The sequence below is a fragment of the Sapajus apella genome, unplaced genomic scaffold, assembly GCF_009761245.1.
Source record: "Sapajus apella isolate SASKATOON/1434 unplaced genomic scaffold, GSC_monkey_1.0 scaffold20, whole genome shotgun sequence".
NCBI classification, from domain to species: domain Eukaryota; kingdom Metazoa; phylum Chordata; class Mammalia; order Primates; family Cebidae; genus Sapajus; species Sapajus apella.
In genome coordinates, this window is record NW_022436960.1 from 10,270,896 (window position 1) to 10,298,033 (window position 27,138).

General features: G+C 52.7%; 1 protein-coding gene across 2 annotated transcripts in view; it reads left to right on the plus strand.

Annotated features, from left to right (window-relative positions):
• ITPK1 (inositol-tetrakisphosphate 1-kinase) overlaps positions 1-27,138 on the plus strand; it is a 178,579-nt gene that overhangs the window by 23,929 nt on the left and 127,512 nt on the right. For both annotated transcript variants that reach the window (XM_032287582.1, XM_032287585.1), the window contains exon 2: positions 16,809-16,833. In XM_032287582.1, coding sequence (XP_032143473.1) covers positions 16,809-16,833 — 25 coding nt within the window. The remainder of the gene's footprint in view (positions 1-16,808; positions 16,834-27,138) is intronic.

Consider the following 27,138-nt stretch of genomic DNA (forward strand, 5'->3'; position numbering starts at 1 on the left):
GCTGGGCAGAGGGGGCCCCGGCTGTCATGGGGTGAAGTTTGGCTAGTCTGGTGGGCATCAGCCAGGATGCTCAGCTTTGGCTGGATTCCTCACAGGCTCTGCCCATCAGCTGTGCCCAGTGGCATCCCTGGTCTCTACCTGCCAGATGCCAGTACCACCCTTCTCTTCCAAGAATGTCTCCAGGTACTGCCAGATGTCCTGTGGGTGGGGGTAATATCGCTCCCTTGAGGATCAGTGCTGGCTGAGGGTCCTTCATCATTCCCTGCTAGTCCCAGCCTGGCTGCACTGTCACCTGGCGAGGTCTGTTTCCAGTCAGTGAGTCAGGCCTTCTTTGGGGGCTGGCATGCTGTCCTCCCTCATCCATGTCAAGGCCTGCGTGGCCATGTGTTCACGTGTGCTTGACGTGACCTGGGAGTCAGAGTGCCTGGGTTCCTGCTCCAGGCGTCTGTGGTGCCGTAAGGACCTCAGGTTTGGGGGTCAGGAGGCCTGGATGGAAAATTCTGATACTCTTGTCCTTGTGGGGGACCCTGAGCCTCGATTTTCGCATCTTTGGAATGGGGCTGTGGTAGCCTTTCCATGGGTGCTGGTGGGGACTGCTGCTGTGGCCCCCTCCATGCTGGGCTCAGTGTGGGTGCCTGGTGACAGTGTGTTAATCTCCCCCTGACATCTCTGTGACCTCAGATAAGTCCCTCTCAGTTCTGTGTCTTGCTTATTAATGGGTTCTTGGGCTCTCTTCTGTAGGAAAAGTGGGGAGCCTATGAGGTGGAGAGTCTAGGGGACAGGGGAGTCATGGGGGTTGGACACTGGGCCAGAACCTGCTCAGGTGCTTTCAAATCAAGGCCCAAACCCAGGGTCCCGAGGAGGGCCAAGCAGCAGCCGAGGTCTGAATGCACCTAGCTGCCTATGCTGCCCAGGAGTGGCACCTTCCGTTATCCCTCAAGCCCAGCAAGGACCCAGTGTGACAAGAACGTGGAATTTGGACCTAGCAGAGCCAGTTTGCTTCCTTGCTCATCTTTGACTAGCTGAATGGCTCCTGCAGCCTTTCTGAGCTTCAGGTGCCCTCTGAAGAAGGGGGTTAAATGGGAGGCAAGGAGGAGCTCGGGGAGGAGCTGGTGACACTGACTGGACGCCGCTATGTACCAGCCTCATTCATTCCATCCTCCTCTGAGTTACATGCCCGGCCATGCCATTTCCCAGATGGGAAAACTGAGGTGTAGAGCCCAGCACTCAGCCGTAGGAAGCAAACAGCAAGTGAAGCCGTCCTTGTGGACATTGGCTGGTTGCTCTTGGAATTTGAGTCTGAACATCAAAGGCCTTGAAGATTAAAAAGAGAGAATGAAGAATAATGTGCCTGGTGCCTTCTTGGGAAGGGCCCCAGGCCAGCTATGGAGGGGAGCAGGAGTGGTTCTGGGCTGGGCTTCCTGGCCTGGTGCTTTCCTGGGCAGCTGGAAGTGCTTCTTTGGGAGCTGTCTGGCCCTGGCGCCGTTGTTGGCTTCATTATTTTTTGTCTGCAGGGGCCTGAGCATTCTGTACCGACGGTAAAACATTTGTTGGGCTGATGGTGTAATCACACCGCAAGGGACACTTGAAATTATATCTGTATTTGGGAGCTAATTTTAAAGAACTTTTTTCATCATAATTATATGCAATCAGCCAGCCAGTGTTACTGGGGATTCTCTTTTTCCCTCCTCAGCTGAGAGGCCATCTGCTTTCCTCTTCCTGCCTTTCCTTCCAGCACTCAGTGAGCCGTCTCCCTGGGAGAGGGGCCCCTGGCCCTTGGCTGCCTGCAAGCCCCAGGGAATCCTTTCCATAGTGATTATGGAGGAAGGGATGAGGAAGAAGAGCAGGGGAGGATGATGGGGGCCTCTGGCTTGGCTACAGGATTGGGTCTGTTTTCAAGACTGGAGGCGCAGGTTGGTGATGGAAACGGTGGAACGTGATGTTTCGATTTGGACGTTGAAGCAGCCAGGGCTCTTGTGAATGCAAGTGACAGAAAATCCAGTTCAGATGAGTTTAAGCCAAAAAATGAATATCTCGGCCCAGGCAATCAAACTGGCCCAGGAGTAGTCTTATCCCTCAGGGCCCCAGACATTCCTCCTGTCCCTGGAGTTTTATGAGAACGCCAGTATCAGGAGGAATTTAGTTCAAGAAAACTCTGGCCAAAAAAATAAAAGAAAAGCCCCTATGCCCACCCCCCCCCAACCAAATGGGGCTCATTCCTCTCTATCTTGAGTTCTGATCCTGACAAGTAGCATTTCTCCAGCATGGTTGTGGGCACACAGAGTCAGGGATATGGGCTGGTCACTTGGGATTGGGACAAAGTGGGCTCTGTGCGTTGTCCTTCACATGGGAGGCATTCAGGTCAGGAGGAACAGCGTGTGCCGGCCTTTCAGGTCTCAGTCTGACCACCCTGCCCGGCTTCCTGGGTTCCTCAGTGTCCTCCCTCTTGGATTGCCCTCTGAGAGGATGGTCCGACGAAGAGGCTTCCCATGTTGTAGATGGGAGGCAGGGGTGGGGGCGTTCCAAGGGGGCAGACAGCATGGGCAGGTGGTCAGAAGTGTGAAGGAACCATCCTGTGGGGCAGGGCAGGAAGCCAGGTGTGCTAGGAACAGACGGGGCGAGACTTGATGGGTGAGGAGATGGCACCTGCTGCAGAGGCCCAAGTGGTGGAGGCGACGGAAGCCCAGGGGGCGTGGCTGGGCAGGGGCTGGTGGGTGATGAGCCAAGTGTCAGACGCAGAAGGTGCAGAGTGTGTGTGCACAGACGGCAGGGAGCCCACCAGTGGCCTGCACTGCAGAGCTCTGCGTCTCAGTGGGTGGGAGGCTGCCCGTGCTGGCCTCAGTCCTGCCCTTCTGGAATTCCACATCCTCCTTTTGGTATTTCTCTCTAATGCCCAAGGTCCTGGCTCTTGGCTTTGGCTTGGTGGCAGCTGTGACCCCCAGTGTGGGGCTCTGAGGGATTATTCCACCTGTTTGGGGACTGTAGCCATGGCTCCTAGATGCAGAGCCTGGGCCTGACAGGCCTGGAGGATGGCAGGACAGAGATGGGGAGGTGTGCCTGCCTGCTGGGAGCTGTCTCTGAGGCTCCCAGGATGGTTGCTAGCATCCTGCTTTGGGAGCCAGCATGCTGCCCTCCCTCACCCATGTCAAGGCCTGCATGGCCATGTGCTCATGCATGCTCGATGTGACGTGGGAGTCAGAGCTCCTGTGCCTGACTCTTGGCACTGGGGTCCTCTGAGGCCCTAGGCTCATTCTTACCTCCTTCAGAGGTCCAGTTGACCTACCATTCTCATGAGCTGCAGTCCTGTGACCCAGCTGATTTCTGTCTCATTGGTAGAACTCTTTAGAGGTGAGGTGGGGCTCCTAAGACATTAACTCTGCTGCCTTCCCCACAGATTGGCCTTTCTTTCCTGCCTGTGGGCATCTGGCATCTGCTCAAATCCCTCTTGTCAGGGGTGCCCATCACCTCTTGACTGTCTTCCTTTGGAGGCTAGCAACCTCTTCCTATGGTTGAGCTGAAATCTGCTTCACAGGAAGGGTTGCTTTGCCTGGAAGGTTTGATATTGGACAGAAGGACTGTCAACCCCGTGGAGAGGGGAGAAACGGGGTACCAGCTTCTACTCTTTCCTGGCTGGAGTGACTCAGGACGTGTCTATTCCACAGCGTCCTGTTATGCCAGAGGCTGGACCTTAGGAAGGGCCTTCTGGGCCCTTCACTGCAGGCCTGCTCAGGGGCTGCTCCTCAGCTCTTGGGGCCCCTGGGGCAATGGCACGCATCCTTCCGGCTTCCTGGAGTCAAAGGTCTGAGGGAGGATTGGGGCAGCAGGTGCCTGGGAGGAGAGACAGCTTTGTCCAAAGTGATCCTCTTCCGGAAATCCCAGAAGCCTCATCCCCAATAGACCCAGTGGGCCCCCCACCATCACAGGGGTCCCCTTTCTCCCCAGGAAGTCACAGAGTGCTGTGAGATGAGGAGGCCTTCCAGACAGATGTGGAGACAGCGGGCCTGGGTGGGGAGTGAGGGAGCCCGGGAATTACTGGTATTTGGATGGGTGTAGATTGTGGTTCTGCTTCTTACCAGCTGTGAGTCTTTGGGCAGAATACTGAACTGCTCTGAATTTCCCCACTTGAAAAGAGGTGACAGGCCGGACACGGTGGCTCACATCTGTAATCCCAGCATTCTGGGAGGCCACGGCAGGAGGATTGCTTGAGCCCAGGAGTTTGAGACCAGCAACATGGTGGGCAACATAGTGAGACTCTGTCTCAACAAAAAATAAAACAAGAGGCCTGGCACGGTGGCTCATGCCTATAATCCCAGCACTTTGGGAGACAGGTGGGTCACTTGATGTCAGGAGTTGGAGACCAGCCTGGTCAACATGGCGAAACCCCGTCTCTACTAAAAACACAAAAATTAGTGGAGTGCGGTGGTGCACATCTGTAGTCCAAGCTACTTGGGAGGCCGAGGTGGGAGAATTGCTTGAACCCAGGAGGTTGAAGTTGCAATGAGCCAAAATTGTGCCATAGCACTCTAGCCTGGGTGACAGAGGGAGACCCTGTCTAAGAAAAAAAAGAAAAAAGAAAGAATGCAACCATTGTGTCCGTTCAGTGGCTGCTGAGATCCGGTGTGAGAGGCAAAGTACCTGGTCCTCACAGGTCCTGCCCTGCCATTGCCTCGTCTGTCCCTGTTTCTGCTTGGGCCTGGGAGAGCAGGCCTGTTGGGGAACGAGGGAGCCTGGGGATTGCTGGTGTTAGCCTCTTATTTATTTGGGTCATGCTCAGGCCCCTGGAATCCTCTCTGAAACTGGAGGGTCCCAGGTAGCTGATGAACGCTGCATGTTTTAAGGTCAGCTGCCTGGGCACCTCTCATGGACTGCAGGATGAGCCCAGGTGTCAGTAACTGTCATCCAGCTCCCCAGCTTACAGCCTGGGGCCTTTGGTCTCCAGCACCCAGTTGCCCTTCTTCCAGTACTTTCTTTCCCGCCCTTCGCATGAGGGACCCCTGTGGCCATGTTGGGCTGTACTTGGGAATCCTGTGGGCATGGTGCGAAGCTGAGCACTGTGCTTCTCCACATCAACTTCTCATTGTCTGTTGAGGTCCCCAACGAACTCCTGACGAGTCCTCATCCGTTTCTGCCTGACACGTGAATGCTTTCAGGCAGTGTCTGAGATTCCTGGGATGGCAGAGCTGTGGGAGTCTTGGGGTTGTGGTGGGCAAAGTAAGGTCCTTGCCACTCCCCACCAAAGACACCAGATCCTAATTCTCAGAGCATGTGAATGTGCTGACTAACATGGTAAAAAGGTGTGACGTGATTACAGATGGGAGTTTTTAATTTTTATTTTTTAGAGATGCGGTCTCACTGTGTTTCCCAGGCTGGAAAGCAGTGGCTATTCACGGGTGCGATCACAGCGCACTGCAGCATCAAACTCATGGCCTCAAGGGATTCTCTCGCCTTAGCCTCCCAAGTAGCTGGGATTATAGGCATGTGCCACTGCGCTTGGCTTACAGATGTGAATGAGTGAGGAATCTTGAGATAGAAAATGTTCCTGCATTACCTGGGTGGGCCCGGTGGAATCACACGGGTCCTAGAGGGAGGCAGGAGGGTCAGAGGAAATGTGACAGTGGAAGCCGAGGTTGGGGTATTGTAGCCACAAGCCAAGGAATGTGGACAGCCTGTTGAACTAGAGAAAGCGAAGGAATCGGTTTCTCCCTGGAGCCTCCAAAGGGAGGGCTGCCTCTGACCTCAGAACCCTGAGAGAGTAATGTGTTTGTGTTGTTTTTAGCTGTTACCCTTGTGATTGTTACAGCAGCAATGGGAAGTGAATACAGTGTTCTCCTCCCCTTCTCTTCTCAGGGCCTGTGGGTGAATCCTTGATTGAGAAGGGAGGAACTGGGTCAGGGTCAAGGTCAAGGCCAGAGCCCATGTGACCTGACACCTTGGGACTTTCCTTTGACCTGTCATCCTGAAAATATCTGAGGGGCTGGGGAGATAATTTGAGTAAGGTGCCTTATGGTTGAAGTTTTCTGAGATGGGGTTAGGGCTGACTCATGCTTGTGGCCAGAGGGGCCCAGGAAACCCCAGTGCCCATGATCTGGCCTTTGCCCCTGCTTCTCTTGGTGCTTAGCAGGCCTTCTCCAGCGTGCCCTGGCAGCCTCTGTCTCCCTCCCTTCCAGGGCCTGGCTCACACAGCAGCCCTCCTGAAACTTCCCTGTGCCTCCTGCTGTCCCCCAGGTGTTGGTCCTATTTAAGGGCCTGTGGCACACCCGCCAGGGCATGGCATGTAGTTTATGAGTCTCCCCTGTGGCAGCTAGCATCTCGGGGCAGGGTTTGTGGTTTGAGGTCCCCCTCTGCTCCCAGGCCAGCCCAGGGCGTGATAGAGAAGCCCAGCAAATGTTTGACCAAAATCAGACCAGGAAACTCTCCCTGCCTGTGGTTGGAGGTGCAGCAGCAGGGCAAAGACAGCTCAGCCTTAGGGGCCTGGGATCCAGGGACCGGGAGTTGCCCCCAGCCCTCAGGCCAGGTAAGGAGTGTTAGCAGCAGAATTTGGGTGAAGTCTTTCAGCCTCCTCTGGAACACAGCCTTTCAAAGAGTGTCAGATCCCAGAACACAGGCTGGGGACACACACACTTGTGCTGCTATTTTAGGAGTGTGGGGTACCTTGAGGATAGGTGCTAGAACAATTCAGGCTTTCCTGAGCAGGCTTATCCCTCCCCCAGTGAGTCCAAGGGAGGGAAATGTCACGGGAATTTCTGCCTCCCTTCTTGCAGTAGCCTACCTCGCTCATTAGGCTGATACTAAATGACTGCATTCTTGGGATTAAGAAGCTGCTGTGTAGAGAACAGACTGAATCATTAGCCCTGAGGCTGGCTGACTAAGGAGAGGGGAGTGGGGATGGCAGGGAGGGGAGGAGGTGCTACAACCAAGCTTGCCAGCCACCCCCACCACCTCCTTTCCCGGCAGCCCACTCCCCTGCTTCCCACAATTTAGGTCCCATCCCTAATTAGGGGAAAGAAAAATTACCACACCCTCGAGGGGGTAGTAAAAGACTCAAAGACAATTTAATTTTTTTTGAGAGAGTCTCACTCTGCTGCCCAGGCTGGAGTGTTGTGGCGCGATCTTGACTCACTGCAACCTCCTGGGTTCAAGCGATTCTCCTGCCTCAGCCTCCCAGTTAGCTGGGGCTACAGGTCTGTGCTACCATGCCTGGCTAATTTTTGTATTTCTTGTAGAGACAGGGTTTCATTATATTGGTCAGGCTGGACTTGAACTCCTGACCTTGTGATCCGCCTGCTTCGGCTTCCCAAAGTACTGGGATTACAGGCATGAGCCACCTTTCCTGGCCTCAAAAACAATTTCAAGCAGAGAATTTTCATACTAAAAAGTGGGGGTGTCAAGAGCCATGCAGGGAATAGACTTAACATTTGTGATCAGGCAGAAGTCAGGATGATTTCTGATCTGAAGTGGTGACACCTTGGATGTGGTGGAACACTGCCTTGTGTGATTTCCTGCCCTCCTTCCTGAAAATTGGATTGAGGAGGGGAGTCTCAAAGGCACCTCAGTCCTTTTGCTGCTTTCAGCCCCTGCAGCTCTAATGTCCTCTCCAGGAGGTGCCAAAGGTGAGTCACCCGCCCTGGAAGTTGTTCTGGGTCTGAGGGAGTACACTGACTCAGGCTGCTGTGTCTGCACTAAGGGGCGCCCGGACCTTGGGGCCTGTCTGCCTGCCCCGGGTGGGGCACCCAGTCATGGGGAAGGTCTTTAGGTAAGGTGGTTGCTGACTTCCCAGTCAAGGGAAAAATGCACCCTTCAATAAAAAAGTCACATGGCAGCTTCCAGTTTATTTGGTTCTTCCTAGAGCTGTCCAGAGAATTCCAGTGTTTGTACTGGCTTTAGAATTCTGTTCGTATGTTGTCTTTATATCAGGCCATTTCAATTTCTGGCACTGTTAATAGGAGGAAAATCCAAATTGCCAAACAGTCAGCAAATGAACCAAGATGCTGGAGCAGGCAGGCAGGGGTGACACGGAGCTGGAGCCTGGCCCAGGAACCCGGCAGCACTCGGGGAGTGTTAGCAGAGAGCTGCCAGGCCCGGGGTCTGCAGCGGGTACAGGGATGCTGGAATAGAGCCGTGAGCTGTCTTTGGCCTTGCGGGACTCATGGTCTGATGCTGAGCACAGAGCAGGCTTCAGTGGAAGCCATGATTCCTGTCTCTTGATGAGGACGGCGCTTGAGCTGCTCTTGGTGGGGGTGGGCAGGAGTTTGCCAGCTGAGGAAGGGCACCTGGCAGGGGATCAGTTTGTGCAAAGGCAGACTTAGGTCAAGCCTTGGCCTTTGGAGAATGGGGTCCCTCCTTGGAGGGTTTGAGAGGAAGGAGTGCTGCTGCTTCCCCTAGATGCCTTCTGAGCTGTACCTCCAAATGCCCTCAAGGCAGGTATCATGCTAAGAATTTTAGGCGGTAGACACAGGGCACAAGCTGTCCCTGAAGGAGTGCTTATTAGTCAGCATAGGCCAGGTTAGGCTGCAGTGACAAACAGCTGGGAGAGGTGGGAGAAAACAGGCTGATTTTCTCCGTTCAGCATGCGCTCTGGATCCAGAGACTCTCGGGGGCTATTATCCTCCCTGCAGTGGCTCAGTGTGTATCCCACTTCGAGGGTTCAGCGCTGTGAACATTTTGGGCTGGATAATTCCTTGTTTTAGGGGGCTGTCCTATGCATTGCAGGGGCCTTTTACTCACTGGATACTAGTAGCACTTTCCCCGGTGTGGCAATCAAAAAGGTCTTTAGGTGTTGCTAAATCTCTTTGTGGGGGACACGCAGATGCCTACAGTTGGGAACCAGTGCTGGCTGAAGGTCCTCTTCATCAGTTGTTTCTTTCTGGTTCCCAGTCTGGCTTGGTTGCCACTCAGCCAGCATTGTTTCCAGGTGGCAGGTCTGGCTGGCTCTGCTGGCGGGTGGCAGCCTCACTTGCTTCCATGTTGCTGAGGTCGGGGAGGCCTGGGTGCTGGCTGCGGAATGCTTCTTTCTGAAGGGGACATGGTTACTTCTGTTCATGTCTCATTGTCCAAAGCAAGTCATGTGGCCATGCCCCTAACTGGAGGCAAGGACAACACAGTGGCACTGAGTGTCTAGGAGGAAAATTGCCAGCTTTGGGGCCACCATTGTTGTCCACCACCGATCATTAGCCTGGTAGGGTCAGCACCATGGAGCATGGTAGCCTCCCTCTCTGCCCAGCGCTGGGTGTGGGCAGCTTGGGGCGGTAGGGCCCGAGGAGAGTGGGAGCCAAGGCAGGCTTCTCCAGAGGAGCTGACCTGGGGATCAGGTGGTGATGTGGGGATGGCATTTGAGGAAGGCCATCAGCACATGTGGGTGACAGGGGCCCAGTCATCTGTTCAGAAGCCCTGAGTCCTGGGGAGACATCCTGGGCTCCTGGGGTATACGGTGTGGGCCCTGCCCTTGGCAAGCAGAGAAAGGGGGGCCATAACGCGGGGCTTTTCCCCCAGCACCTGGTACCTGGAGGTGCCAAAAGGGCTTGTTACTTGGGGTGCCTGAAATCAGCAGTTACTGACCTGTGCCCCACGATGCTTGGACGAGGATGTGCCTGGCGTCTCACTTCCCCGAGTGGTTCTCAGTGTAACCCCCTCCCTTGCTACTTCACCGTTTCCTGTGCCTCACTTGTTGCAGCCCTCAGGTCCTCACATCTGCCCTGGGAGGGCCTCTTGGGCCAGAAAGGTCATACCATTTACAGATTCAGTGAAAGCTGAGACCCTGGGCAGCTCAGCAGCACATCCCATGCCGGCTGCTGGTCATGGTCCCTGAGCCTTTTGTGCCCTGCTCTGCTGTGTGGCAGGCCTCCTGCTGGATGGGGTCTGTCATCCCAGAGTGTCTCTTGTTCACGCCCGGTGCTGTGCTTCAGTGGCCTGGTGGTGGTGTGGATGCCGTGGTTGTGTCTCTGAATGGCACATTGCTCTTTTCTATTTCTGCTCCCATCCTCTTTATTGCTCTCCCTTATCATCCCCTCTCCGTCAGTGCTGAGTCGTCCAGAGGAATTTTCGTTATCTTCAGAAGTGATAACCACTGTCACTCACAGGGCCCCTGCTGCTCAGCCGCCAGTGACAGAAAGCTTCAGCCTGCTGAAGCAGAAATGTGCAGCTGAAGGTCCAGAGAGGGTGAGTTCTACCAGGGCCAGGTCTGGCCAGGGAGCCTGCCCTCCTGGAGCCCTCTTGGCCCTTTCTCCTGGTTGGCCTTGGGCTCCTCTGGATTCTCGCCACATGGAAGCAATGGTGTCCCCCAGCGTTTCCAGGCAGTGCCATTTGTACTGCAGATAGTCTCCCAGGACCTGTCTGGTTAAGGACCAGGACCATCCTCGCTTGGGGCCTCCCCCACCTCCTGCCGCTAAGTGAGGTCATGTGCCCACCCGTGGAGTGGGAGTACCACCCCCTGTCAGGTGGGCTGGAGGAGGCACAGTTCTGGAAGGGCAGGAAGGCAGGGCAGCAGGGCAGATCACAGGTCACAAGATTCCCCCATCCCTGACATGAGCCAGGTGCTGTGCTGGGCCTGGACTCTGCTTCCCTGAAAGCCCGTGTTCTGGGATTCTCCCGTTTGACAGATAAGAAAACAGAGGCACAAGGCACAGTGGGGTCTGGTTCCACGTTCTGCTCTCAGGGGCTCACCCACCTCTTACACTTCCACCTGCCCTCTGAATTGTGTTCATCGAAGCCTCTGAGCGCTGCGAAGCTCAGTCCTGGGCTTCTAACCACTTCCTGGCACCACCATGTTTGAAAAGTGGACTGCTACTGCCTTCTTGTGATGTTCTCTCCTCTCCTGGGCCTGGCGCAGAGCCTCGGCCTGCTCTTTCTGGACTGTGAGCATCACAGCTGTTTCTAGTTCTTAAGTTTCCTTTACTCATGTTCCCAAGACCTGCAAGGTCCACCCCTTACCCTTGCTGTGTCCTCCCCTGGCAAATCAGATCCTGCTTCCACTGGTCACAGAGAAGCACATGGAGTCGCTCCTGTGGACAAGCAGCTGTCCCCATACCCGGCTGCTCCTAGCAGCACCTGGGAGTGCGATGAACCCTGAATCCTTTTCGGGCCCTGTCCCCCAGCCTCCTGGATCAGAGGCCTCAGGGTGGGCCTCAAATGAGGATTTTTGATACGCTCCCTTGGTGGTTCTCAGGTTATCTGCCCTGGTATGTGGGACCCACTGGCCCACAGCTAAAAGCTGGGCCACACGATGACTCCTGGGCCTCTGAGGGGTGCCCCACCTTTATCTTCTGTCCTGTGGCCCAGCCCCTGCCCCCTCCGAGGGCCTTATGTTTCCAGAGCCCCACACACCCTTTGGAGAGGGCACAGGACTTAAAGAGTACTCCTCTTTAAGCACTCTTCCCAGCAGCTGTATGTAGTCCCCTTCAGTAGCTTGGCTAGTTGGTAAATGCTGCCTCCTCCTTGAAGCCTTCTCTGATTGCCAGCCCCATCCCCTGAAAGGATCAAATCATTTTGTGAGTATTTTAACTTCCTCAAAGGTTCGTGCTCCTTGGACTTCTGGGGAGAGGCTTCCTTGTGCAAAGTGGATCCTCTCTTCATTAATAATCCAGCTTTTAGAAAAGCATGTTTATTTATACTTAGCTATTTTTATTAATATTAATATATTGTATTTACATATTAATGTAATATTTATCAAGAAAATGACCGTTTAGAGCCTATAAAATTACTCCCGATGAAGGTTTTTTTTTTGAGATGGAATCTTGCTCTGTTGCCCAGGCTGGAGTGTAATGGCTCACTGCAACCTCCGCCTCCTCGGTTCAAGCAATTCTCCTGCATCAGCCTCCTGAGTAGCTGGGATTACAGGCACCCGCCATCATGCCTGTCTAATTTTTGTATTCTTGTTTTCTTGTAGAGATGGGGTTTCACCATGCTGCCTTCTCCTTGAAGGAGGCTAGCCTTGAACTCCTAGTCTCAAGCGATCTGCCCTCCTTGGCTTCCCAAAGTGCTGGGATTACAGGTGTGAGCCACCGTGCCCAGCAGCGTGTTTTTTTTTTTTTTTTTTTAAAATGATTTTTTTTTCCTTTTTTTTGAGGCGGAGTCTTACTTTGTCGCCCAGGCTGGAGTGCAGTGGCACAATCTCGGCTCACTGCAACCTCCACCTCCTGGGTTCAAGCGATTCTCCTGCCTCATCCTCCTGAATAGCTGGGACTACAGGTGCATGCCACCAAACCCGGCTAATTTTTTTTTTGTATTTTTAGTAGAGACAGGGTTTCACTGTGTTAGCCAGGATGGTCTTGATATCCTGACCTTGTGATCTGCCCACCTCAGCCTCCCAAAATGCTGAGATTATAGGCATGAGCCACTGCGTCAGGCCACGGCTGCAGGTTTTTAAGGAAACTTAAAAATTGTTTTATTGTTACTTTCCCTGTAGTTTTGAGGGTAGCATATATGTTCATTGTAGAAAATCTAAAAAAAACAGGGAAGTATGAAGGAAAAAACCACAGCACTTTGTTGGCATCACCCAGCCCTGGGACCACAGTTAACACTGCAGAACACGCTCCTCAGTCTGTTTTCCAGGCGCCCGAACGTTTCCATGGCCTTAGAAGCCGCAGCGAGTGCTGCAGCCTGGTGGTTCCCGCAGCAGCCAACATTTCAGCTCCTCTTTGGGCAACGCTTGGAAGCTTTTCATGATACACCCTGAGCTCTCCTGTCTTGCGTCATCCATTGATTGATTGCCTCGTGCTTTTATCAAGCACCTATTTAAGAAACAATTTAAAGAATATATTTTCTAGTTTTTGATAACGTGTTATAGGCACATGGCACAAAATTGAAGTGATGTATGAGGGGACAGTGAAAAGGAAGTCCCTCTGCCACCCCAGCTGCCCTTGCCCTTGACCGGGGGCCCTGCCATGATGGTTTTCCTGTAGCAGCTTCAGGTTCGCTCCATGTGTACACGGGCACACATGCTTGTCCCGGATGTTGTTCTTAACACATAATTATATACAGCACACAGGATTTGCACCTTAGGTTTTTCACACAGCGATGTCTTGGAGAGAATTCCTCGTGGGTACATGGAGGGCTTCTGGGGTTCTTTTTTTTTTTTTTTTTTTTTTTTTTTTTGAGATGGAGTTTTGCTCTTGTCGCCCAGGCTGGAGTGCAATGGCACGATCTTGGCTCACTGCAACCTCTGCTGCCCAGGTTCAAGCAATTCTCCTGCCTCAGCCTCCCAAGTAGCTGGGATTAAAGGCACCCACCACACCTGGCTAATTTTGTATTTTTAGAAGAGACAGGGTTTCTCCATGTTGATCAGGCTGGCCTCGAACTCCTGACCTCAGGAGTTGTTCGAACTCCTGACCTCTGCCTACCTTGGCCTCAAAGTGCTGGGATTATAGGCATGAGCCAGTGCACCTGGCCTTCTGTGTTCTTCTTATTGCTGTGCGGTTTGTTAATGAACAAACCTTTGACTGTGTGGTTTGTTAATGTCCTCTCTTGGAGTTTAGTTTGCTGCTGTCACATACAGTTTGGTAATTAACAGTGCAGAGCTGGAAGCATATTACACACTTGAGCCTATCTGTGGGGTGATGAGCTGGGATCACGGAGTCAGGGTTTTCAGCAGGAACGGTCAGTCACTTGACAACCAGTGCTCTGGTTCCTCTTCTCTCCCCCTGACCCCATGTCCCTCCCTTCTCCCTCTTCCCCTTTGGTTTCATCAATTTCTGAACTTTCTGGTTATGGCAGTACTTTAGGAACGTGCTTCTTAGGGCATCAAGGTTGTTAGTACCTTTGTTCTCCAGGAATTCCCGATGAGAAATGAGCCCTGACAGGTTGTTTTATTTTCCCGAGAGGCTGTGGTGCTGTGTGTGGGATTCCACCGCCAGAGGGGATGTGGTTTTCTGCCTGCCGCCTGCTCGTCCTTCCATTGCACTGAGGCCCTGGAGGCTGGAGACCAGGCTTACCCTGCTTGCTGCCACCCACGCCCACTGTGGTGCATCTGATGATGAACACCTGGGTGTGGGGAGAGCCCTGCTCCAGGCCAGCTGTCCCAGGCCTCAGCTTGCTCCGTGGGTAATGGGGTAACTACCTGTCCCACCCTCGTAGGCTGCAGAAGCTACTGGTGAGTGGTGAGCTTCAAGGGGTATGTAGTGTCCGTGCGTGGCCCCCTCTTTTCTGCCGGTGTTGCAATTTATCCATTTTTTGGAGGAACTGCAGTGGCTCCCGGGAGCTCAACCCCACTTAAGATCTTTTCTCTAGATTACTTTTTTGTTGCTTTCCTATTTTATGTGTTCCATCTGTTTTCAGAGTGAGAGACTGTTTTTTTAGGACTAAGGGAGAGAGAGCTGCCTGGGATGATGTAAAATGTGGACTGATTGGAATTGACTGCAGCAAAGAGACGAGAGTCACACGCTGGGATAACCTGGATGCCAGCAGGGTTGACTCATAGGGAAACCAAGGCCCTGGCCCAGAGCCCAGTGGAAGTCTGCTCCAACTGGTGTGGGTCACTTACACTCCTCTGTCCCTGGCCTTTCCCATTGTCCGGTTCACATTCTCTGTGATTTGGGGTTTGAGTTTTCCGTCCTGGAGCAGGGTTGCTGGAGTTGGGGCTGGCTCCTCACAGTCCTCTGCTGTGTGTCCTGGGGCAGGTTCCCATCAGTGATGCTTCCTTCAGCTTCCTCAAGCCTCCAGGGAGGCCAGGATGATTGGGAATGAGGCAGGGGCTGAGGTGTCCACAGGTGCTCAGAAATGGTGCAGCTTGTGAGCAGATGGTTGGGTGTAGTACAGGTTCCTCATGATGCTGTCTGTCACGGTGCTGTGGGCTTTGGTGGCCCAGGGCTATGCTGTTGTGTGTCTCTTGAAATCATGGAAGCAGATGGATATTGGCCACCATTCCTACAGTAACTGCAGAGCAGCTAAGAGACACTGAGGGTGCCTGAATGCATCAACTAGGGTGGTTCTCAAACTGGATTTCTTGGGCCCAGGTTTTGGTTGAAGTGTCGGGCGTTTGAGGTAAGGTGGGCTGGGTGCCTCCCACAGTGGGACGTGGTCAGCTCTCCTTGGCCTTTGTCTTCCTGACTCATGGAGTGGCTCCTCTATGAGGTTCTGCTCGGTGCCTTGCTGTCAGAAGCTGCTAAGGAAGCCCTTGCTGAACGAGCTGACAAACAGATGTAGGAATTAGTGGGCACTGCCTCAGCTGTGCCATGATGCAAGGCAGCAGGGGTGCCCAAAGGCTCTTTTGGGGCTTGTGCCCGTCCCCTTCCTAAGACTTTGAGCCTCTCAAGGGCCCAGACTGTGGAGGTTGCATTTGTTGTACCCTCCGAGTGCTGGGCCCAGGAGCTGAGCTAAATTGTTACCATTTACGCCTTCATCTGCCAGCAACCATTAAGGAGCATCTGTGTGTCAGGTGGGCATCGTAGCTGGGCATGGGCACACATAGCTTTAAAGTTTGGCATAGTCCCTGCTCCAGGGAGCTTGGGTGAGTAAACCACAGATTCCTGACCTTTTCTGGCCGCAGCCATCTCTGAACATCTGCTGGAGGTCTTTCTTCCCAGCACAATGCACACGGCATGCCATCTTGGGCGCCTCGGTCCCTGCAGGTCCGGGTGGCCCTACAGCAGCACTCGTCCCTGGCTGATAGCAATCAGTACTCCAGAGCAAAGGGCTGAGACAGTGGTAGGCTTAAGTTCTTCCAGGCGGGGAGGCATCCTGGAGAGGCTGTGCCGAGCCGAATCCTCAAGGCTGGGGTGGGAGGTGGGCACCAGGGCCGGGAGGACGCAGTCCTGTGTGCCGGAGCTGTACCGGTGGGCACTTCCTGGGCTCACAGTAAGAAATGTGGTGTGGGGGAGGCCGGGCATGGTGGCTCACGCCTGTAATCCCAGCACTTTGGGAGGCCGAGGCGGGAAGATCACAAGGTCGGAAGTTTGAGGCCAGCCTGTTCAACATGGTAAAACCCCCATCTCTACTAAAAATACAAAAATTAGCCAGGTGTGGTGGCAGGTGCCTGTAGTCTCAGCTACTTGGGAGGCTGAGGTGGGAGGATTGCTTGAACCCAGGAGGTGGCAGGGGTTGCAGTGAGCCCACTCCAGCTGGACAACAGAGCAAGAATCCCACCTAAAAAAAAAAAAAGAAATAGAAATGCGGGGCGGGGAAAAGGGTGGAAGTCAGCAGAAAACCTTTGTGCATTCTGGGCAGACCCCAATCCAGGCCATAAGGCTCCTAAAATTCAGTGGCGAGAGTCAGGGTAGGTACGTGGATGGCTGGTGAGACTGCGTGTGTGTAGGGAGGTTATGGAGGACATGAGTGCAGCTTGGAGGCCATTGGCGAGGCTGGAGCAGGCATCAGTGGGGCATTGAGAAGGCAGCGGGCAGGACTGCATGGGCCTCCCATGTGAGGCAGTGGATGGGTTGGGGTGTGGGTGGCTGTGGAAGGTCCCAGGGTGAGACCTACTGGGGAAGACATGGGGAGCCGTGGGGGCTGAGCTCAGCAGGGACGGCAAATGTATGGGGACGGTGGTGAATTTGGTGGCAGGAGTCTTGGGATGACCCAGGCTGGAGCTTGGCTGACAGAGGCTGGGCCCAGGAGTGCAGGGAGGCGGCGGGCATGTTACCTCCAGAGGACTCCAGCAAGTCCCTCTGAGGAGCCGGCCCTTTCAGCGGGAAGGTGGTTTGAGGAGTAGCTGGGAGTGGAAGGCATGGCCATTCTGGGACAGTGGCAGGAGAGGTGCAGCTGCTGGCTCCCTCCTGAAACCCCTCACGGTCCTGCTGTCAGCCAGCTGTCAGGAACCTTCGGGAAGGATGTGTCTAGCCTGCTGCAGTAACACTTGTTTTCTTTGTCTTTCTCCACAGGAAGCGAGGGATAGAAGTTGTGCAGGTGAGTACAGTCCGCGTCCTCGTGGTTCTTCGGGTAGTGGGGCCCTTAGCATCCACCTTTCCTCCTCTCCCCATCTCCTCCTCACCCCTCCCCCTCCCCTCCTCCCTCTCCCCTCCTCCTTCCTCCCCTCCCCCTCCCCTCCTCCCACCTGTAGCTGGGTGCCTCCTCCCCCCTCCCCTCCTCCCCTCCTCCTCTCCTCCTCTCCCCTCCTCCCCTCCTCCTCTCCTCTCCTCCTCTCATCCTCTCCCCTCCTCCCCTTCTCCCCTCCTCTTAACATTCCCTTTTCCCCTCCTCCCCTCCTCCCCTCCTCCCCTCTTCCCCTCTTCCCCTCCTCCCCTCCTCTTATCCTCCCCATTTCCTCTCTCTCCTCCCTGCTCTCCTCCTCCCCTTCTCTCCTCTTCTCCTCTTTTCCTTTCCTTCTCTCCTCCAGTGTTGGGTGCGGCTCTCTCTCTTCCTCACATGCAGCTTGTTTTTAGCTCCCATGTGGATTTGATGTGGTTTCTGCCCTGGGCTGGGCAGACTCCAATTGGGGCTTCTTGGGTTTGGAGGGTTGCTGTGGCTTTGTCAGTGGAAGCTCTGGCTGGAGGCAAGGGTTGGTTTGGGAGTCCTGAGGGAGGTGCGCATGGCAGTGGTCACGTTGCGGGGGAAGGGTGAGGGGGCAGGGGGCACCCAGCTACATGTCTAGTTGTTTTGTGCTTTGTGTAGCCTCCCCTGGGTGGACTTGGGCCAGGTGCTCATTAACTAGAAAAAGAAGGATGGGTGGAAAAAGAAGGAAGAATGGATGGAGGGGGAAGGAAAGATCTTGGAGAGAGGGGAAAAGCTGGAAAGATGGACGGAGAAGGAAGGATGGATGGAGGGGGAGGAAGGATGGATGGAGGGAAGAGGGAAGGATGGATGGAGGGGGAGGAAGGATGGATGGAGGGGGAGGAAGGATGGATGGAGGGGGAGGAAGGATGGATGGAGGGAAGAGGGAAGGATGGATGGAGGGGGAGGAAGGATGGATGGAGGGAAGTGGGAAGGATGGATGGAGGGGGAGGAAGGAAACGTCAAAATACTCTATGTGAGGGGCCGGCTGTGTTATTTGCACTAAATGCTGTACCTGGCACCTAATGAGTACTTGGCAAACCTGATGGTGACCTGGCCAAGTTTTCTGATGCCTTTGCTGTCCCCACTGAGGGTGACTCTGTGGTCTGTGCAGCTGGGCTGGCGTCCCATCTTGTCTTACAGACCTCATTTGCCTGTAGCTGCAGAGAGGGGAACTCAAGCTGGGGACTAGATCAGGGCAGAGGAGGTGCTGGCCCCTGGTAGAATATCTAAGGGGCTTCCAAAAAGCCCACTGGGGAGCTCTTCCAGCCCACCCTTGCTGACTTCAGCTCCAGGCCTTCCCTCAGCGGCCATAGGAGAGCGGCATCCCCATTCCTGCAGGTCCAGCATCGCAGGCCCCAGGTTTCCCCTGCTCCTGGGACCAGACTGGGGCTGGCTTATGGGTGGGGCTGGTACAGGGTACTCCTGGCCTCCCTCCTGGTCGTTTGGGGGTTGAACTTGTCATTGGAAGGCTGAGGCTTGTTTTGGGGTAAGGAGGTAGCTTCTGGACGCCTCTCAGCGGCTCTAGATTTTCATACAGGCTCTTCTTGATTCTGCAAAATTGCATGATCTGCATTGGATTTTTCTTTTTCTTTTCTTTTTTTTTTAAGATGGAGTCTTGCTCTGGAGTGGAGGCTGGAAGTTCAGTGGCGCTATCTCAGCTCACTGCAACCTCCACCTCCTGGATTCAAGTGATTCTCGTGCCTCCTGAATAGCTGGGATTATAGGTGTGTGCCACCACACCCAGCTAGTTTTTGCATTTTTTTGTAGTGACGGGTTTTACCATGTTGCTCAGGCTGATCTTGAACTCCTAACCTCAGGTGATCCACCTACCTCAGCCTCCCAAAGTGCTGGGATTACAGGCCTGAGCCACCACGCTCAACCTGCACTGAATTTTTCTGTGGACTTTAATTTCCCCATCATCAAGTGGGGGACATTGGAATTCAGGAACACCTTAGTGGGTGTATGTTCAGGGACCATTTCTGATTGATTGGTTTTGGCCGCCTGGAGGATCCTAAATCTGAATGGGTGGGAACAGGGGTTGATCTGTAGTGCCTGCTGGGGGTGCAGGCGTGGAAAGAGGAGGTGTGGTGTACATTTCATCATGGGGTTAGATAGTCTCTAACCGTTGCTGCTCTAGGGTGCTGTGGCTTCTGTTTTCCCTTAGTCCTCTATGATGGTTCACTTGGAAATCCATAGATCCTTTACAGATGCTGCTTTACCCACAGTAAGCCTGAGACTGACAGCTGTGGCTCATGGTGCTCAGGCAGGCCCCAGGCTGCCCTGTGGTTCCCCAAGCCACTTGGAGGGGCCCATAGGGGAACTGCTGTGGGAGCCATTTTCAGAGGAAGTGAGTTCAGGCGCACCCCAGCAAATAAACTGCCCGAGAGGGCAAGACAGCCTTCCCCCATGCCTGGTCCTGTTCACACGCGACCTCAAACTGTCACACAGTGGGTGTCACCCTCACCGCTTGAGGAGAGGATGAGAGATGGGCAGGGGTCGGCGAGTTCCATTTGTATTGCATTCTGGGAAGATTTAGACTAAAATCTTTAATCCACTCAGTCTGTGGGAGGAACAGGAGACTGGAGCCATTGTGTCAGAACGTCCGGGGCAGAAGCAGCGTTGCGAAATCTTTCTAGACATGTATGCTGTTCATTTCGGTGGCGACTTGGGGGAGGAAGTGGTGGCTGGGGACCAGAGCGAAGCCAAACTGGACACTTTCCACTCCACCATCTAAAAATAAAGCCTACCGTGATACCTCTCTGTTCACCTCCTCCTGACATCCCTGTGTTTGGTGAACTTTTAGATTTTAAGATGTTGAGAAAGACTCTGCAAAAATGGGAAGCCAAGCCACTTGGCCGGCTCTTCAGAATCAACTGGGCTTCTTTCTGTGCACCAGATCTCCAGGCTGCTGGGTCCTAGGAGCTGGGGGTGTTTGGGTTCAGGTGCTGGTGACTGAATAGGACGTGCGTCCCCTTGCTGCCAGCCATCCTCCTGTGTTGCCTATGGCTGGTCCCTGAGGGGCATTTCCTGTTCTGTACAGCCACCCAGGGATGGTAAGGTGTTAAGTACCCCTTAGAGGTGGGGAAACTGAGGCTCAGAAAGCTGTGCCTTCTCTTGGGGATTTCAGCTGGCAGTGGTGGGGTTGGGATTTGAGTGCATACCTGTTTGTCTCAAAAGCCTGTGGCCTGTGGTTTTCTGCCGAATGGTCTCCTTTGCATGTTACTAGGTTCTCCATTAACTAAAAGCTTCCATGCCTGTCAGTGCCTGGACTTCGGCTGCTATCTTAAAAAAAGGATGTTGGGGCCAAGTGTCAGGACTCAAGACTGCTAAACGCTGGTGACTGGAGGTCGGTTGGTCACAGGAGTCGTGTCTCTTCCTGTTATTTAATGGCAATAGGAACAGTGCCAGTGTTTAACTTGTGCTGGGGACTGCAGTGTACCAGGCATTGTGGGTTTATTTTAAGGAAGAATTTGTGTGTCACCTTCCCGAGGTGGGTGCGGGATCATGTTTAGGAAGGTGGATTTTTCAGATCTCAGCATCCTCTTGTGCCTGTGCCTCAGGCTGAGGTGCTTGGGAGTCCTCCTCCCGTCTACCCCTGTGCCTGTTCGCCTTATTCCTCCTTCCACCTTCTGCAGAGGAGTGTGCACGGTGGTGAGGCGCAGGGCCGCTGGGTTCAGGTTCCTGTCTGTGTGACCTTGGGCCAGTTGCCTAATGGCTCTGTGTCTTTCTGCTCATGTGTAAAATGGGGATAATCATGGTGCTGGCCCCCTGGCACCATTGTGACAACTGAGTTAATTTGGGTAAAGTAATTGACACTGTGCCTGGCACACAGGAAACTGGCTGTCTGCAGGAGAACTGCATACTCTATTTACAGGCAGACCTGACCGAGGTGTGAGGCCTCAGGGCATAAAATCCACCCAATGCTCAAGTACAGTGGCCAGTCATTGTCATCCTGGGACTAGGGAGATCCTTCCAGTTCCTTGGTTGCAGCAAAATTCAAAGAGGACCTGATGGTGCTGTCAGCTGATAGCACATTAAGAATGACTTTTGCTTTGTGGGTGGCTGAGGTGGGCGGATTGCTTGAGCTCAGGAGTTTGAGACCCACCTGGGCAACATGGCAAAACCTTGTCTGAGGGTTCCCCCCCAACCACAAATACAAAAAATTAGTCAGGTGTGGTGGTCCCAGCTACTTGGGGGCTGAGGTGGGAGGATCACTTGAGCCCAGGAGGCCGAGGCTGCAGTGAGCTGAGGTTGTGCCACTGTACTTCAGCCTGGGTGACAAAGTGAGACCCTGTCTCAAAAAAAAAAAAAAAAAAAAAAAAAAGATTTTTGATAACAGATTACTAGATTACTGTAATTTTTGGCATATAATTAGAAAGGAATTCAAAGAATTTGCTGTGGTAAATCTCTTTCCATTCCAGTTTTTTAATTTGAATAAGTGGTTTCCGCTCTCATATCTATAAAAATTGAAAAATGGAGCTAGAATTGAAATTGATAAACCCTGTCTTATCCTAGAAATAGGCAATATTCATCTGAGGATACATGAAATAATTTTTCAAAAGAATCTTATTTTATAGATGTATTGTTAATAAGATTCATTTATTTTTAAAATTTTATTTTATTTTTTGAGATGGAGTCTCGCTCTTGTTTACTCCAGTCTCGGACTGGAGTACAGTGGCATAATCTTGGCTCACTGCCACCTCTGCCTCCCAAATTCAAGGGGTTCTTCTGCCTCAGCCTCCTGAGTAGCTGAGATTATAGGCGCCCGCCACCATGCCCACCTAATTTTTGTATTTTTAGTAGAGAAGGGGTTTCACCATGTTGGTCAGGCTGGTCTGTCTCAAACCCCTCACCTCAGGTGATTTATCTGCCTCGGCCTCCCAAAGTGCTGGAATTACAGGCGTGAGCCATCGTGACTGGCCTAATAAGGTTTATTTTTAAAGCTTATTTCTTACACAATTTTGTAATGTATTTCAGTCTTATTGATCAATTGTATACTTATGGTAATTATAGGAATAATTCAGTCCAGGTGAAAACTTTTGGCACTTAGTGCTTTAAGAATCATAGGACATTAAAAAAAAATTCCGACATGTATTTTTGTGTTTTTTGGCCCTGTAGTATAATAGGATAATCAGTATAAGGCTTTCAAGCATAAAATACACTGTGATAGTATAAACATCTCTGAGGGAGACTGGAGTTTGTAGAGGAAAAAGAAACACTGTTAAATTTCCAACAGTTAAGGAAGAGCTTGATTATGTAATTTACAAATGGATGATGGTGAATCTCAAATTGCCATGGTATTTAGAAACCATTGGATTCATTTAAAAGAGAAACAGTAACAGTTTTATTTTAAAATGTTAATATTTACAATAAGTTGGAAATTACATCCTCTACAAGTATTTAGAATTACGATGAGAAATTTTTCATATCAGCTTAAAAATGTGTAAATAGATATGTAGTTTTAAACATTTATTTTGGTGGTGGGGGGCGCTGGTTTGAAGGCCACTGCTTCAGAACATTACCCTGTTTACTTCTCAGAATCAGGCCCTAAGGCAAGTACCTCCTCGGAGAGGGACAGCACTGGGCCTGACTCTCAGGCCATCCAGAGGCTCTGATGGGACTGGGCTGGACGGGGCTGACTTTGGGGCCTGTGCATCCCCTACGACTCAGACCTGCTCGCTGAGACTTCCTTGGCAGTGGACTTGTCTGCAGACCTGATCTGTTAGGCCCCGTGATGATGATCAGGAAAGACACAGCGCCCTCTGCTCAGGGCTTCTTAGGCAGGGCAAGAAGTTGCAGGGGAGCCAGGACCCAGGCAGCTCAGAAGGAGAGGCTGTCCTACTTTGTGTTTAGACAGGGAGTTGGCTGCAGGACAAAGGTAGAGTGTAGTAAGGGTTTTGGGACCAGATGCCCTCCACCCGCTGTCCTGAGAGGCTACTTGTCATGACAGTGATGGTGGCAAGTGCCTGTTTCCTCGGCTTCCTGCACTATAGTGTGGTAACGGGAATGCTGGACGCACGGGCCACCCTGACTCCACCATTTCAGTGTTGCTGGTCTCACTGAGTGCTGCGCTGAGGCCCTCATAGCTAGGCCATGCAGGTGGGGCTCAGTAGCATGCTACAGCTTCCCAGATACCTGCTGTGGATAGACCGCAGGTGCTAGGGGCTCGCACAGGCCCAAGCCAGGCCCCTTCAGCTCTCTGTGATGTCCGCAGACAGTGGCCAAGGTAGGTCGAGACACCAGATGGACACAGAGGACCCTCACCCTGTTTAGCGGCAATGAGCCCATCTACCCAACAGATCCTATCTGAGAGGCAAGGCCTGACAGGGCTCAGCCCACTCCCCAGGTCCTTCTGCTGCCTTCTAAAACACATAGTTGCTAAAATGACCAAGCGCCAAGCACAGCACTGTGATTACTGCCCCTGCACCCAGTGAGCCCGGGTTGGAGAAAATATCCCTTGAGTCGTCTGTGGTCTAGAGAGTGGATCTGGGGCTCTCCTGTGGGCTAGGCAGAAGGCCTGCATCAGCCTTGCCAGGTGCTGTCACCTCAGGGCATTTTCCACTCTGGTCCAATCTGTGGGGAAGGCTCAGGAGGAAAGGTCTCCCCATCCAGGGACTGACTGCCTCTTCTGGAGTAGCCCTGAATTTGGTGGAGGAAGACCCTGAAAGAAAGACCTACCTGTGGCTGAGCACCCCAGCTTCGGTGTCCTCAGGAAAGTATGTCGTGCAGCCTCAGCCTGCCCCGGCCTGTTCTTGGGGCTGCCTTTCCCCAGTTATTACAAAATACCGGGGGAGAAGGAGATGACTGTTGGCATGAGAGGGCTCGGGGTTTTACTTTAAAATGCAAATGAGCAAGCTGTAAGTGTGAGAAGTACAGTAGCCTGTTATAGATTCACTGTCCTCCATCCAAATTCCTTGAGAATTCAGACATTACGAAACCCAATCTCTGTGCTGAGGCTGTTTCTCAAGCAGGCAAGGAAGTAAATAAGTTCCCCCAGCTTGCAAAATAGTCAACGGTGGGCATTGGTCTTTCTTTGGTTGTCTTCTCCAGAGCTGTTGCTGGCTGGCATTCTGCTGACCTTTGTTGTATGTGTTTTTACCCCTTCCTGCACCAGACTTTCCATGAAGGAGGTTAGGTGGGTGACCATCAAACCACCAAGAAAAGGCAGGTCTGAGAAGGAGACACTAAGACCCCAGGGTTCCCTGTGCCTGAGGCTGAGGCAGTACTGGGTGCTGGGCCTCTGGAGGCAAAGGAACCATAGGGATGCGCATCAGAGCTCCTGGGCAAGCCCAGGGGCAGGGCAGGCCTGTCTGAGCTGCAGGGGAGCAGTGAGGACGCAGGGCTTGGCGTATAAGGGAGGAGTGGGCCAGCACAGGATGGAGGCCATACCTCCTGATATGGAATAAACCAGGCGTAGGGGCTGGTGGGGAGGTGAGGTGTTAGAATGGCCTTACAGACAGGGAGCACAGCCAGGGCCCACACACAGACAGCAGCCGGGGAAGGGGTCCTTTGGCTGCCAATGGCTTGGAAAGGTTGCAGCCCCAGGCCTGAGGAGGCTAGTGAGAGAGCAGGCTGGAGACAGTAGCAGTGCCAGGTGAGTTGTTCATGGTGTGCTGTGTCAGGGGCATGAAGGGGCTTCTGCAGGGAAAAGCTGGGTGCTCCAACTGGAGGCTGTGGGGGAAGAGCCCCAGGGTGGGTGCATGGAGGGTGATTAGGCAGGGCTGCACTGGAAGGCAAAGAGCAGGAACTTCTGAGAGGAGCTAGGGCTGCAGCCTAGTGAGGGGTGATGTGCTCTTCTGGGGCTCCCACAGTGACAGAAGGCAGCAAGAGACAGAGGGCAGAGCATGGTACCTGGGTAGATATGGGGGGTGAGAGGGGGAGGGTCAGTCCCCAGACTTCTCCCTTGTTTCTGGCCGGAGTGCCAGGGCACGGGGGTGCAGGAGGAACATCCACCAGGGAGGGAAAGCCCACGCCAGCACCGACGCTTTCCGATAGATGTGCTGAGTGCAGGCAACAGAGGCCCGTGTCAGTAGCTGCTCTCTGAATTCAGAGCCAGAGGGGACTCATGTGGTTGTGTAGTATGCATCTCCGGAAGGATTATAGGTGCTAAATTCTCCATCTCAGCATTAAAAATGTAATTTTTATTTAGGTTGTATTTTCTTTTTCTTTTTTTTTTTAAGATGGGGTTTCACCGTGTTGGTCAGGCTGATCTTGAACTGCCGACCTCAGGTGATCCACTCGCCTTGGCCTCCAAAGGGCTTGGATAACAGGCATGAGCCACCACGCCCGGCCTAGGTTGTATTTTCACATGGTACCAACTTTTTTTTTTTTAAAGTTATACAGAACAAGATGTCAAACCATCGATCCACAGTCGGGTTCCCTCTGCCACCCATACTTTCCAGCATACCCCAGCTGATTGGCCCTGGTGCTCCTGATGGATTTTATTTCCAGATCACTCAGGCACATGCAGGGGTGCACACCTGTGAACATTCTTCCTTCCGTTGGTTTTCTCTGCTGTGTGCTCTGGAGCCAAGCGTAAGGGGCTTTGGGAATAGAGATCTCTGTGGCCTTTACTGGGGGTCTGAGGTCATTACAGCTGGGAGAGCCCATGGCAAACATGAGGTCCATCCCTATCCCAGGCAGTGGCTTTCTGAAGGTCACATGAGCCTGACTCTGACCTCTCCCTAGACCCCAGCACCTCCCAGGAGGACCACCATGGGCTTGGGAGGTTGGCTCTGCATGCGGTGTTTCCATGTGGTCATTTGAGGCTGGTAATGGACACAGATTGCTCTTGGCTGTGCCTCACCGTCCTGTGGGGTCCAGGGACCTGGGTTTGAGTTTCTGAGGCTGTTTTCTGGCTGTGGATCTTTTTCTTCCCCTTTAAAGAGATGACAGCAAACAGGATTGAAGACACCTAAGAGATGCTGAAGGAATACGAATTGATTTTTACTCATCTTTTGTTATGAACATGGTGGCATATGAGTGGTGAAAATACAGCTACAGATGAAGATGGGCTGCTGAGAAAGATACATTGTTTCAGTGTGGAGACTATGGGTTTATTATTTTTATTTTTTATTTTTGCCTCCCCTCTAGGTCACTTTTGGGTTTCTACTGTTGTGGAGTCCAGTTTACTAATTCCTTTTTTTAAAGAGATTTTACTTTTTTTTTTTTTTTTTTTAATTTGAAATGCAGGTATTTTTCTTTTTTTCCATAAACATTGAAAATTATTTTCATTCTTGATCATTTACTTAGGATATATAGATAACAAATAGTTATACAAACTTCTGTGAAAGCATGATCACCGTAGTGTTTTCTATAACAATGATACATGAGGTGAGGGGAAGAGTTATATAAATCAAGGTCTGCTCATAGCAGTTCTCACATGTGGCCATTAAAAAAAAAAATCACATTTTGGAAGACAGCCGTGGGGAAACGCTCGTGAGTTGCTTTGAGTACCGTCGACATACTCATTTCTATCAGCTTTACTTTGGTTCCTGAGCTTTTTAGGTTTGCTGTTAGAAATAGGAGCTGTCACCGTGTTGCAGTCCTGCATGGCTTCCGAAGGCCGTGGCTCTCAGGTCTAGGGTGGCTCTTTCCCCAGCCTTTGATGCACTGAGCCAACTTGAGGAAATCCTTTAAAAAAAAAAAAATTCGCCGGGCGCGGTGGCTCACGCCTGTAATCCCAGCACTTTGGGAGGCCGAGGCGGGTGGATCACGAGGTCAAAGAGATCGAGACCATCCTGGTCAACATGGTGAAACCCCGTCTCTGCTAAAAATACAAAAAATCAGCTGGGTATGGTGGCGCGTGCCTGTAATCCCAGCTACTCAGGAGGCTGAGGCAGGAGAATTGCCTGAACCCAAGAGGCGGAGGTTGCGGTGAGCCGAGATCGCGCCATTGCACTCCAGCCTGGGCAACGAGAGCGAAACTCCGTCTCAAAAAAACAAACAAACAAAACAAACAAAAACAAATTCCTGCATCCTATGTCAAGACAACAGAGCTCTGCCAGGGCAGCTGGGGCTCCCTGTGCTCCAGAGTGCCTAGACGACATCTTGCAGACAGGCTTCCAGAACCCAGGCCCTCCTCACTACACCTTGCAGGGTTGAGACTGGATTTCCCTGGTACCTCCCACCTTTGCTTGGCTGTCAAACGTCAAGAATTTGGTGGCCTCAGTGGAGCGTGCCAGGTAAGCATTTTACATAAAAGCAAAGAAAAGAGAT